The sequence below is a fragment of the Pyrenophora tritici-repentis genome, chromosome 1, assembly GCF_003171515.1.
Source record: "Pyrenophora tritici-repentis strain M4 chromosome 1, whole genome shotgun sequence".
Classification (NCBI taxonomy): Eukaryota; Fungi; Ascomycota; class Dothideomycetes; order Pleosporales; family Pleosporaceae; genus Pyrenophora; species Pyrenophora tritici-repentis.
Window position 1 is genome coordinate 2,429,004 of NC_089390.1, and position 13,029 is coordinate 2,442,032.

Here is a 13,029-nt window from a genome sequence, read left to right on the forward strand (position 1 = left end):
ACAAGCTCATCACCATGTCCGACTTTGAAGATGAAATGGACGTTGATGCGCCTACTGTGGACAACTCAATAAGCTTCGGCGGAGACCAAAAAAAGGGCAAACGGAGTGCTGCAAATCTGCCTGTAGAAGCTGAAGACTCACTACCATGGTAACCCTCACAATATACAACTCTCCTGCCAACTACTGACATGGCCTAGGGTCGAAAAGTACAGACCAAACTCGCTAGACGATGTAGAAGGTCACAAGGACATAATAGCAACCATTAACAAGTTTGTCGACTCAAACGTATGTCCTTGGTCCCTCCTCGAGAATAGTCGCTAATTGTCTTAGCGACTTCCCCATCTCCTGCTCTATGGCCCACCAGGAACTGGAAAAACCTCAACTGTCCTCGCACTTGCACGACGCATATACGGGAACAAGAACATGCGACAGATGGTGCTGGAGCTGAACGCTTCAGATGATAGAGGTATCGACGTCGTAAGAGAGCAGATCAAGACGTTTAGTAGCACCAAGCAAATCTTTGCTGCGGCACCCAGGGCTGGAGATTCGTCGCTCGCAACCTTCAAGCTCATCATCCTTGATGAGGCAGATGCCATGACTGCGACGGCCCAAATGGCACTGCGACGTATTATGGAGAAGTATACAGCAAACACACGCTTCTGTATCATTGCAAACTACACACACAAGCTCTCACCAGCACTACTCTCGCGGTGTACGAGGTTCCGATTCTCTCCTCTTAAAGACCAGGACATTAGGAACTTGGTCGACAAGGTCATTGAAGACGAAAAGGTCAACATCACACAGGACGCTACAGGCTCACTTGTCACGTTGAGTAAAGGAGATATGAGGCGAGCACTTAATGTGTTGCAGGCTTGTCACGCTTCGAGCACGCCGCTTCAGCCACCGGGAAGGCCAGCAGTAGACCCAAACACCATCGTGCGTGATCAGATCACTCAGACGACCATCTACGACTGTATAGCAGCCCCGCATCCCTCCGACATCAAGTACATTCTCGAAACGCTACTCTCAAAGAACGACATGACCGAATGTTTACGGACGGTTAATAACTTGAAGATAATGAAGGGACTGGCACTGGCAGATATTCTCACAGCGGTCAGCGAAGAGCTCGTCACCAACGATGTCCCTCCGCAGGTCATGGTCACATGGATGTCAGGCCTAGCAGACATCGAGTATAGGCTAAGTGGGGGTGGTAGTGAAACCATACAGACGGGCGCAGCAATTGGTGTTGTGAGGACAGGTGTAGAGCTACTAGAAAATGGAAAGAGGTGATCCGTCGCATCACTGCGCCGCGTCCAGCACTCACTCGCGACGGAAATTCATACCAATTTATTTACTCTCAAGCGGCGCGACCGTACCATCGTCATTCCGCGATAATCACAGGTGTGAACGGACCATGATGTGGGGAACTGTGTATCAAAACACCGAGGATCACCGCGGTGATAGGATCAGAGTCGTGTTTTGCGCTAACCGCGCTAGTCAGCATTCACGCGACTCGGACGCGCCTTCCGACTAAGTACCCCGGGTACTTCCACTTGACCGTCAACAATCGATAACAACACTCAACTCACAAGGCCCAAACATTTTGCGATAAGCGGTCGACACGCGCATACTGACGTTCGCATTCGTAAACATTGGGACATTCGCCACCACGTGCCCCGCCATCCGTCCACTATATAATACCCCACACGCTCCAACCCAAACAACTCCCCCACAATGCCAGTAAAAGTAAATCTACCTTTCAAAGATATTCGAAACAAGGCTAAGGTTGAAGAGAGAGCAGACAGTACATCGAACCGACGACTCAGCCTGCGTCGCAGTTTCGACTCATTACCCATGGCTAAAGCACAGGAGTCTCCAAGTCTACCAAGTCGCCAAGACACAGGCCGAATTAAGAAACGACCCTCCAGGTGGCGAGGACCGGTAAGCTCCAAAATCACTGAACAGTCGTGTGGCAAACGTGACTAATGCGTGTAGCAGAAGAACGCTGATACTCCAGCAAGGCCAACGGCAAACATAGCAGCCGTTGCTCAGTCAAACACATCCAGAATGCGCGAAGTAAAGCAGACCGGAGGCAGTCAACAGCCAAAGACGCCCAATGTCGAGCTAAGATTCTCGTTCTCAGCAGATGCAGATGAAAGCCCGGAGCAAGAAGAGCGAAACGCCACCGTTGCCGCAGACCTCTCTCAACTTTCCGTGGCTATCCCGTCAAACAATTCCGTCTCGGATGCAGAAAAGAAGGCATCTCCAGTGCAGGCGGTTGGACCACAGCCCACTATGTCTCAAGTACCTCGATTATCAAAGCCGAAACCAAAACGAGAGGGATACGGGTTCAGCTATTCAGAGTCTTTCATGTATGATTCGGACGAGTATCCAGACACCGAATGCGAATGGGAGCCAGAGAAGGAATCGACGGAGAGCCCTCAACGCCCGGCGCCTTACAACCCTTACCTCAACTGGGATGGTACTCCGTATACTGGCCGTCCCAATTCGAGAGACTCAGCGACTACCATCGAAAACCAATCTTTTGAAGATATGGTCGTGCTCCGCGACGTCGGCTCTTTCTATCTTGCCAGGCCTCAACGGCCACTACCATGTACCCGCGCCACACGCGAGGACACTGTCCGTCTAAAGCGCCAGGCGAAAACGTTGATTGCGAAGTTTGAAGAATCAGCCGAAGTGCAAGCTCAGCTTTTGACACGGATTGAGCGCATGCTTTACACTGGGCAGCAAAGGACAGGGACTCTTACAGCATCCAATCCGATGCTTCACTGTGCGCTGAAGCTGCGCGACTTTTTATTGAAATCCAAAGAGGAGCGCATCGAAACTGGGGAGCATCGTACCAGTGTAGAGCATGAGATTGAGTGGATCAAGTGGTTGGTAGATGCGAGCCGCACAGGAGTGATGCACATCAAGACGGAAGGGTGCACGTGCCGTCCGGATTGGGATTCTTAGAAGGAAGAATCAAGGCCATTGTCACTACTATCGCGACAACTGAATTGGATTTGGGCATTCCAAATACTATACAAAAGAGATGGCTTAACAGACAAACAAGAAATCTAGACCTTTCTAGACCACTTCCCAATGCTTGCTCTCTAGATCGGATCTTTCTGAGACGATTTGGGAGGCGGCTGAAAGCCTATCACTCTGAAGACTACCACCGTTATGGCCTAGCCCCGGTTGCCCCGCTATTTCCAACCTGCCTTTATTCAAGGCAAGCCTCTCCCGCTACACAGCTCTTGGCAAATGACGCATCCACCGTCATGTCGATGCAAAGCCACTATGTGATACAATGTGCCTGATATCGTAAACTCAAGGTCTAGCGGCAATAATTCGCAACAGCATATAAAAAGAGCCACTGTGATGGGTCTTTCCTGTCGTACTTCTGATACAAAAGGCAGTATCATATCTGATTCAACAGTAAGCGCGAATGATTCTTGAAATCAAGCATAGCTGTAAAGAGAACTCTAGATATCTGGAAGTCCAATAAACAATATAACAACATAGCTTCCTCACATGATCTCACCAACGAGCATGGCCTCCGCAATTGCCTCGAAACGAAACAACCAGGAATAGCCAACGTCCAGCTTTTATCAGGAGGCACAGCAAACTACGTCTACCGCGTCACAAAACATGATGGGTCAAAAAGCATCTTCAAACACGCCGCGCCCTACCTCCACATGAACAAATCCTTCGCACTCGACCCGACGCGTATGAACTACGAAGCCCATGTCTTGGAGAAGTTTTCATCCTCAGCGAGTCCCTTCCCGGCGGCTCTAGAAAGCTCAAACGTACATGCAGTATGGCTGTTTAGCTACGACAAGGAACCTAAGCTGCTCGAGATTGAAGATAATGGTAGCCGCAACTTCAAAGACGCCTACACAGACAAGACGTTAGAAATCCCCCTCATTGGGAAGGACCTGGCGGCATGGCTTGCCGCACTACACACGTGTTCTCAAGAAATGTCACTCAAGCTACCAGGTCATATCCCGGATACAAACAACAACCCAATCGCCGTCGACATCTATAGACACTCTTACAGGAACCTGCATACACCACTCTCACTGTTTGGCCACGATCCCCAACTCGCTCACCGAATCGATGACGAGTTCGGGATACTCTTAGCGACAGAGAACGAATGTATCTGCCACGGGAATTTCTGGCCCGGTAACGTTCTCGTACACATCACGGAGAACAAAACAGCTAAGATGACAATCGTGGATTGGGAGATCGTTCGGCGAGGCACTAGTGCAACCGATGTAGGGCAGTTTGCGGCTGAGGCTTTCCTTCTCGACCGCTTCAGAGGTGGCAGGGGCTTGCTTCCCTGCTTTCTTGCGTTCGTATATCACTGCTAGGGAAGATTCCGGTGTACTTAGGAAAACTTGGTTGCGCAGAATGGTGGTGCATTGGGCGGTTCATGTAGCGTTTTGGCCTACCAGAGTTGAGTGGGCGGATCGGGAGGGTACGAAGGAGCTTGTTGATATTGTTGTGGGGGTTCTGTAGGATGTTATAAGCGATGACTGGGAAAAGGTGCTGAGTTCGCTGCTGTTGGAAGAAGTGAAGGATGTGTATGCGACTCTTTTGGTTGAACCTTGAGTATTGCAGTATAGTCCGATACACCAAATCCCCCTCATGTGCACTGGAGAAGCCTTTCGAAGAAATTCCGAGACGAGAAGACTCGCATGTAGAACCACATCCGCTTCTTCCCGAAACGTTGCTACGTCTAGTACCGCCCCTATTCCCATCTCTCTATTGTCTTCTCAACATCATGTAAGCAAACTACATGCCAATATATAGCCCCGTACTCCACTTTCTCATATCATCTCTCACTAGACTAAACACTCGCACACACACAAAGTTAATCGTACCCAACAATAAAGTAGATGGGACAACGCTCAGCGACACGATGTTCACAGAGGAGCAAGAAAGAATGGTCCACCAATTAGCTGCTGAGTACATGCGTAGTCTAAGTATCGTTGTCAACGCAAATAGTACGCGCGACAACAATGTAGCGCCTCCTCCTGCGAATGTTATGGCTCAGGCAGAGGCAGTTCCTTAGATAGTCGGACAACAGCGGAGTTCTCAATTAATAACGCAACAAAGCTCGCTCGTTCCGCGAACGATGCGACAAAGCCGACGCACGCCAATGATGTAGCTCCTTTATCGGACAACAGGCACAGCAGGTGAAACGGGGTGTTGGTGATGGAGGGTGAGATAAGGGGAAAGAGTAGAAATGACGGAAAGGGAGGGGGTGAGGGAGCGTGGAGGGGGTAGTGGGGGTTAAGAAGATGGTTCTTAATGATGACTGCTAGAGGGAGACTTAAGCTTCTCTGTAGCGGCTACATATGTATGTTTCCTTTTTAATCATGCTTATGTGTACATGTGCAGCATACTATTATAACGAAGTACTCCCCAAGAAACTGTCGTAGTAAAATGCATGTTCACACGAGGTTGTTTAAGTTGCATAAGTGTTTGTAATTCAAATGTCTGTATGAGAATGCATGTCATGTGACCTTGTATTGCAAGTCTTCAATGTTGTGGAGACTGGGTGAGGATCGTACTGGGTTAAGGGTACAGGGCTAGAGCTCCTGAGAAAGACTCACCGTTCCCACTTTAGTATCCTATCGAACATGCGTACCGCATCGTCTAAATTCTGTAAGCAAACACACGCTCTCTACATACATACATATATACACCTAAGCTTTCTGCCTCCCTTCTTACTAAGCTCACTGCAAAATGGCCGCTACCACCATTACGACCAGCCTATCTGAATGCCTCACCAGGTCCATCGCTTCCTTCTTCGCTTGCTTCCTATTTCCCCTCTTCCACACAAAGATGCGACGCTTACCCCCAGAGGTTCTTGACGAGGCGCTCGTGGAACGGGATCGACGTGATAACTTTACTCCGGAAGGAGAGGGCGTCAACGGATCCTTTTCTTCCTGCCGTTCTGGATCCCCCGGCTACTTCTGTGGCAATAGTACGAAGGCCGAGGGATATATAGGAAACCGAGAGAGGTCTGATGAGCCGGTTCGCGGGAGGAGTAGTACGGTTAGGAGATGTACAGGGGCTAGAAAAGGACGAGAGTATGGCAATGAAAATGGGGATCCTGCATGCTGAAGCTAGCGAAGAGAGATGCTACTCCGTATTTTCTTCCCAACGCCGGGGTCGAGCGGATGGGTATGGGTAGTAACGTTTCTGGTATCAGTCGATATTCATGGTTCACTATAATAGGAACGTTGGTTCTCAATACGCTATCAAGTTCGTATCTGCAATGATGAGTTCGGTAGGCGTGATTCCGACCATGGCCGGCCCCACATGACTAGGTAGTGGCGATGGCAGATGACAAGCCTGGATCTTCTAGTGTCGCATCTACGATACTGATGCTATATTAGTGTTGCTTTACGGGCAGCGACGTCAATATGGGCTACCGGTCTGGTGACTGGGGTCGTGTCTAACACCGGAACTATGACAAGGAGGGGTCCTCTAGCGATAGATGCGTGAGATCAGCCCAGGAATACACAAACGATACAGAGACACATCGGATCCACGAGAGTTGACACGAGCCCCGCGAAGCTTTCTGAAAAATGACTGTACTGCGCAAGACCTCGTCCGAGAACAAGAAAATGCGAGAAGCAACGACACTCGTGTTGCGACATTTCCCCGGCGCTAGTACCAATTCGGTATAGCCGCCGACATTTGATTGCGAGGTGGACACCACCTACGATCTTCATCCTAGTGCTTCTATTTCCATCTCCACCCAGGGCAAATTGGGTAATCTTGCCATGCTGCCATACGAGGTAATGCATGAATATCGATATCAGACCATGGCTTCAGAGAGAACCGCGTGCCACTACTGCGTTGGTCTCCGTACATATAACATGAAAGACTCCATGGCCGCAATTGCGCTCACGCATCTTCCCCTTTGTCGACATTCCTAAAGATGGGAAAAGTCTCTCGCGCCATTGCGGCCCTTCTCCTGGGTACGCAGGTCGCCATCTCCACACCGCTTCATCCCCGGCTCAACACAAATGAACTTGCACAGCGCAACACATCAGCGACCGCAGGCGACAACGTCATCAGTGTGTTTATTGTTGAATTCGCGAACGAGAATGAGACTCTATCGTCCTTTTACGCGTCTCTCGAGGCCAACGGCGTGCACGCCAAACACCGGATGGACCTGAGCTTCCGTTTGTTCAAAGGCTGTTCGTTCCAAGTCACCGGTTCCAGCGCAAATTCAACCGTTTCTGATAGCAGGAGCTTCTTAAGCAAACTTCAGGCCGTGCCACAGATCGGGAAAGTATGGCCTTCCGAAATCATAAGGCGTTCACCACGTCCAGAGGATGTTACAGCATCTACTCAGAATACACGCGTCAAGCGACAAACACAACAAGAGGATACCTTCTCTCCGCATGTCATGACACAGGTTGACAAGCTTCATAACGAAGGTATAACAGGGAAGGGATTTCGCATCTCCGTTGTTGACAGCGGCGTCGACTGGACACACGAAGCACTTGGTGGCTGCTTTGGCCCAGGCTGTCTCATTGAAGCTGGCTACGACTTCATAGGCGACAACTACGTGCCTGGTTCAACACTGCCGCAGCCTGACAGCGATCCAATGGACAATTGCGTAGGACATGGGACTCACGTCGCAGGTATTATTGTGGCTCAGTCTAAGGGCAACAAGTACGGCTTTACCGGTTCTGCTCCTGGTGCAAAGCTTGGCATGTATCGCATGTGGGGATGCCCAGGGCAGTCCACGAACGAGATTGAGTTTGCGGCATTTGCTCGTGCTGTTGAGGAAGGTGCGGATATCATTTCATACTCTAATGGCGAGGAGTCTGGATGGTCGCAGAATTTCCGCGCCATCCTCGTCAGTCGCATTGTCGACTCTGGTATTCCAGTTGTGGTCTCCGAAGGCAACGCAGGTGGCAAGGGACTCTTTTATGCCAGCACGCCAGCGACTGCTGTCAGCGCTACAGGGGCTGGAGCGGTGACGAATTCCATGTTCCCTACATTTCTCCAGCAGGGCTCCTACAAGGTCGGCGCCAATTCCACGGACAATAGCATGACTGATTTCGGCTTGTTGATGGGCACTCCTCCGTTCGCAGCTGAAACCACTCTCCCACTGTGGTATGCTAGCAACGCCTGCAGCCCGTTGCCAGACGATACACCGGATCTGAAAAATCGTATCGTGCTTGTGGAGTTTTTGGATGCAAAAGCAACAGGATGCTACCCGCAAGATCAGGGTACCAACATTGCGGCAAAGGGCGGACGCTTCATGGTCTACTATGAAAAGACCAACTCGACGATGCGTGACGACCCGTTTGTCTATTCAGACGGTATCGAAGGAGTAGCCAGGGTTGTCCCGTATCACGCTGAACGTTGGATTTCTCTACTTTCGCAAGACACTACCGTCACGGTAACGATGCCCGCCAACGGATCTGCTACTCACCTCGAGCAGCTGGAGAACAATGATAACGGCGGATATGTCTCAGGCTTGTTGAGCACTTGGGGCCCAAGTTGGGAGCTCAACATGACACCTCAGCTCGTGGCACCCGGAGAAAACATTCTGGGCACATGGCCAACAGCTATGGGTAGCTACCGCGTCTTGACTGGCACGAGTATGTCGTCGCCACTGATTGCAGGTGTCTACGCACTGCTTGGTCAAGTGTATGGCAAAATCGATGAGAAGCGTTTCCGCAGGATGCTTACGCATACCGCCAAGCCACTCGCCTGGCAAGACGGCAAGACGGTACACCCTGACATCCTCGCCCCAGTTCCGCAACAAGGCGCTGGAATCGTACAAGCATGGAACGCCGCTCATACTACCATCGAGCTCGATGTCGATAGTCTCATGCTTAACGATACGGAGCACTTTGTCGGCACTCACACCTTCAGCATCTCCAACACCGGCTCCACTGACGAAGTGTTAAAGATGGGCCACAGAAAGGCCGTCACCATGTACACCATGAGACCTAATACTGATAATTTGAACCTCGGTGGCTTCCCCAACGCTATCGTCGATTCGTACGCTAGCATTGCCTTCTCGTCCGACAGCATCACGATTCCCGCAGGCAAGTCCGCCGAAGTTACCGTAACGATCACGCCACCCACCGGCGTCAATGCTACCTTGCTGGCTGTATACAGTGGATTCATTGGTTTGGGTGACAAACTTACACTTCCATACATGGGCGTTGTCGGCAACATGCGTGACGTGCCCGTCATCAGATCCGATAATACCTTCCTCGCACAAGGCTACGGTCCCGTAGCTGCAAACACCACTTACACGATTCCACGACCAGACCCAGCGAACCCGCCTGCTACTGACAGCGGCAGCGAACAGAACGATCCAAACGTATACATCAGTCCGATAGTTGGAATGAGCTTGGTACACATTGACGTTTTGCAAGGGAATGTGGTATTGGGAGAGTTGGCGGGATGGCCACGAATGCATCTGGGCAGAGATGAGGCCCGTGGTTGGTTCAATGGTTTGTTGGCCGATGGAACAGTGTTGGACGCGGGGGTGTATAAGATGAGAGTCAGGGCGTTGAGGATTTTTGGAGATGAGAAGCGCAAGGAAGATTGGGATGTGATCGAGACTGTCGAGTTTGGGATCAAATATTAATTTAGCCGATGATGCTGTGGCTCTTCAAAATTCAATATAATGTATAGTCATCGCTTGCACTCATGCTCAACATTCACGTGATGCGCCTCGCTGGAATCACACCTTTGGGAATTCTCTATGGTATGTAAAAGGTGCTATGAAACCGAATACTGGCGCGTCGGATCAGCTTCCATGACAAAAACTCGCATTGATTATCGCTGCAAAGGCTCGCGCAACATCAAAGGCTGCTGGTGGATAGGTCCACCCCAAGGCGTGAAGTTGACTGTGAGGAATTCCACGTCTTTGAAGCCACGGTTCTGGTAGAAGCGATGGCCGGCAGCACTAGATTCCAGATAAATGGGAAGGCCCAGCTCATCTGATCGCTTGATACCCCAGTCTAGAAGGAGGCTTCCTGCACCGCGGCCTTGATGATCGGGGTCGGTGTGTAGTAGATGAAGGTCTAATATTACGTCAGTATTGAGCATTACGCCGCAAAGAGACGGTCTTACACATGTGCGGCCTGTTTCCTAAGATCTCCCTTTTTTTCTCCGCCAAACCACCAGCGTACATCAGAGTCGCTTCCACGTTTCTGCCAGGCCCGATGTGCGGTGGATCTGTAGGGGTAGCTACGTCATCCGGATTCTGAACGATAACATACTTCGTAAAAGCCACCATCTTCCCCGTAGCCTCATCGCGACACTGCTGGTAGTGAACGGTGGAGTCTTTTTCCCTCAATTCTGTCAGTTCCCGTGCTCTTTGTTGCACGGCATCTGGGGGAAGTGGGCCAGATAGGAGTATGGGTGCAAGAGGGCTGTCCTTGTAGGCAACAAACTCGATCTCGCACGCTCGGAGGATGTCTTTGTCAGACACGTCGCAAACTGTAAGTGTCATTGCGATGAGTGTGTTTGCTGATAAATATGGCAGCCTGGAAATTCGCGAGTACTTATCTCTGGCGTATCGGACTTGGCGCCTGTATGCAGTTTGGTGTCCTTACGCCCTTTTCGTTGGCTTCAGGCAACAGCGTGGTATGCTGATATCTGATTCGCAGATCGAATATATAATCATGTTTTTGTTTTCTAGTATTCTGCGATGATGTTTTTTCAAACGAACTACAAAAAAAAGTCGACAAAGAAATAAGCTTCCGCCAGCTTAAAGGATTCTACAAACGACGTTGACAGTTGGCACACAAAAAGCCGATCGGCTATTGTGGTTTTCGAAATACCTTGAGCCGCCTGGATCTGGTTAGCTTGGTGCCCAAGAACATCAACTCCCATAGTAATTTGTTAGTAAATTAATGCAGCAGCCGTTTCCCACCTCCAGAAGCCCATGAAGCTAGTCCTGTACTCTAAATCGTTCGTGTATAGCGTTTTGTTTGTGTGGAGCTTGTTGCGAGCTCAATCTAGCTGCTGTTGGGATGCCGCCCAAGCGCCAGCGTAAGCCGAAGCAGCCATTCGATCAAGGCGTTAACCCGTCCTCCCAGAAGCGTAGAGCGCCAGCAACTAGACAAAATCCTACCCATTTAACGCCTAAACGTGTCCGCCGTGAGGCGCTGCCGTCGCCTCCAGCGACTGCCCCGCCGCGCCGTCAAAGCCCGTTGTCCGAGCCTGAGCTGCAAGCCACCCAAACAGCTGCCTCCGCGCAAGCTGAAGATATCGTTGGCGAGGATGAGGATACTTTCGAGGATGGAGATGGCGATCCGCTGCCTGAGGATGAGGATGAGATCGCTGCTAAGGGCGCTGCCGGTAGTGTTGAGGATGAGGGAGAGCCAGCGTACCGACGTCAAGAAGGCACTCCATGGCTGCCTCGCTCATCGCAAGCGCTAGAGGATGAGGTTAATCCTGTACTGCGCGTTAGGTGGAGGGCTTGCCTTGGTGGTGATATGGAGAAACACTTTATTCCTGAAGCTGCCGATAGCGAGCACGGCGTACGGCTGTACTCGCTGCATTTCGACGACCTATGGCAGTGGGTAGATGACGTTGTTGCAGAATTACGGCCAAAAAGAGCGAAGATCTCATCTGTTTGCACTGTTGTTTACCCAGCTAAGCAGGCCAAACGCGAGCGCGCGATAAAGCGATTGCGGCGAGGTGTTGATGCAACGTGGAATAGCTTTCAGCGCCTTGTTGTAGAGGTTGATAACTATGTCAGCGAGCCAGTAAACGTCGATTTCGAGCTCATCTTGGCTGAAATTCCAGGGGAGCAGCAGCCGTTGCCAACGGTTGTCGACGGTCCTCGTCGACGCACCGCAACGGTGATTCAAGAGGAGGGGCTTGCTGGTGTAATAGCAGCTGAACAAGCAGGTAGCGGGCATGCTATTGCTATCCGGGATAGATGGCGCTGTACAGATACCCATTGCGAGAACTATCCTTATTGCTGCTGGATGGCGCCAACAGCGAGGCAGCCAGCGCGCTTCGAAGATCACCTCTTTGTCAACGGCAACATTATCTCCATGTGGGCAAGAGCAATTACAGCGAGAAGGGCAACGTACGATGAGCCATCTGATGATGTACGGCTTGCAATTTTGAGAGCAAAGGACCTGCGGGTGCATGAGAAAACGCGCAAGTTGCGGGCGGCTGGAGATGGCGACGATGATATCAAAAGCTTAACAAAACTGCTCATCGTTGGACAGCTTGAGCGGATGAACAGGCAACCTCAACAGGAGTCTAACTTGCAGGCAGCTGCACCAACGATAACAAGAGCTGAGGTATCTAGTGCATCTCAGTGGGCGCCTATCCGATATGATCATGAGCAGGAGATTAACGAGCATACTAGTAATTTCTTTAACTACCTTAAGTTAAAATTTCCTACAGTTGGAGAGGACATTAACGAGCTTTATAAGACTCTTGTTATTGACGGAGCTATGGATATCAACCTCTTGATGCAGCCATCTGGTGATATCTTGAAGTTGTGGACGCAGCATTTCAAGCAGCCTCCTGGCTGGTTTTTCACGCTACAAAACACTGCAAAAGAATGGCAAGCTGGGTACCAGGGTCTCACAGATCGTAACTGGAGACGAGTCGAACGTTGTAAGAAAAGAGAAGAGATTGCGCGCAAGAAATTGGTGGTTGAACCGTCTAGCAGTGTTGTGGAGGATGATGGCGAGAATGCTTGAAGCTTAGTGGCCTGAGCGTTTTTGGTGACAGCGGCCCGTGCCCGCTATAGTGTTGAGGTTTTTCAGGCGTTTCAAATGCGCTGCAACAATAGTCTATTTGGATAGCCCTATGTACAACACTACAACGTTATGCGATTATAACAGGTTAACTTCCTAAGATAGTTCTATATGTATAGAAATAGCTCTTATTTTTTTAGAATTATTAAATCGCTTTTGTGGGTTGCGCATTAAGGTGTAATCGTTCGCATTTGTATGGTATCATCTACCTATAGAAACGTACTGTGGCATCCATTTAAAA

At 50.4% G+C, this 13,029-nt stretch overlaps 7 protein-coding genes across 7 annotated transcripts; 6 read left to right on the forward strand and 1 right to left on the reverse strand.

The window, feature by feature from the left end:
• Nucleotides 1–14: 14 nt before the first annotated feature.
• PtrM4_009720 (HolB, ATPase involved in DNA replication) lies at nucleotides 15–1,290 on the forward strand (the record flags this gene model as incomplete). Its single annotated transcript, XM_001930943.2, has 3 exons — nucleotides 15–148; nucleotides 198–285; nucleotides 331–1,290. The coding sequence occupies 3 exons, from the start codon at nucleotides 15–17 to the stop codon at nucleotides 1,288–1,290; spliced, it is 1,182 nt and encodes a 393-aa protein (XP_001930978.1).
• A 444-nt stretch (nucleotides 1,291–1,734) lies between these two features.
• Nucleotides 1,735–2,973, forward strand: PtrM4_009730 (uncharacterized protein; the record flags this gene model as incomplete). Its single annotated transcript, XM_066102938.1, has 2 exons — nucleotides 1,735–1,941; nucleotides 1,999–2,973. 2 exons carry the CDS (start codon nucleotides 1,735–1,737, stop codon nucleotides 2,971–2,973), a joined length of 1,182 nt encoding a protein of 393 aa, XP_065965140.1.
• Nucleotides 2,974–3,698: 725 nt separating this feature from the next.
• PtrM4_009740 (aminoglycoside phosphotransferase) lies at nucleotides 3,699–4,373 on the forward strand (the record flags this gene model as incomplete). The annotated part of the gene is made up of 1 exon (XM_066102939.1): nucleotides 3,699–4,373. The coding sequence occupies one exon, from the start codon at nucleotides 3,699–3,701 to the stop codon at nucleotides 4,371–4,373; it is 675 nt and encodes a 224-aa protein (XP_065965141.1).
• Nucleotides 4,374–5,754: 1,381 nt separating this feature from the next.
• PtrM4_009750 (uncharacterized protein) lies at nucleotides 5,755–6,135 on the forward strand (the record flags this gene model as incomplete). The annotated part of the gene is made up of 1 exon (XM_066102940.1): nucleotides 5,755–6,135. One exon carries the CDS (start codon nucleotides 5,755–5,757, stop codon nucleotides 6,133–6,135), a length of 381 nt encoding a protein of 126 aa, XP_065965142.1.
• An 823-nt stretch (nucleotides 6,136–6,958) lies between these two features.
• Nucleotides 6,959–9,643, forward strand: PtrM4_009760 (peptidase; the record flags this gene model as incomplete). The annotated part of the gene is made up of 1 exon (XM_001930945.2): nucleotides 6,959–9,643. The coding sequence occupies one exon, from the start codon at nucleotides 6,959–6,961 to the stop codon at nucleotides 9,641–9,643; it is 2,685 nt and encodes an 894-aa protein (XP_001930980.1).
• A 191-nt stretch (nucleotides 9,644–9,834) lies between these two features.
• PtrM4_009770 (putative GNAT family acetyltransferase) lies at nucleotides 9,835–10,513 on the reverse strand (the record flags this gene model as incomplete). The annotated part of the gene is made up of 2 exons (XM_001930946.2): nucleotides 9,835–10,082; nucleotides 10,132–10,513. 2 exons carry the CDS (start codon nucleotides 10,511–10,513, stop codon nucleotides 9,835–9,837), a joined length of 630 nt encoding a protein of 209 aa, XP_001930981.1.
• A 523-nt stretch (nucleotides 10,514–11,036) lies between these two features.
• PtrM4_009780 (uncharacterized protein) lies at nucleotides 11,037–12,731 on the forward strand (the record flags this gene model as incomplete). Its single annotated transcript, XM_066102941.1, has 1 exon — nucleotides 11,037–12,731. The coding sequence occupies one exon, from the start codon at nucleotides 11,037–11,039 to the stop codon at nucleotides 12,729–12,731; it is 1,695 nt and encodes a 564-aa protein (XP_065965143.1).
• Between the last annotated feature and the right edge of the window lie 298 nt (nucleotides 12,732–13,029).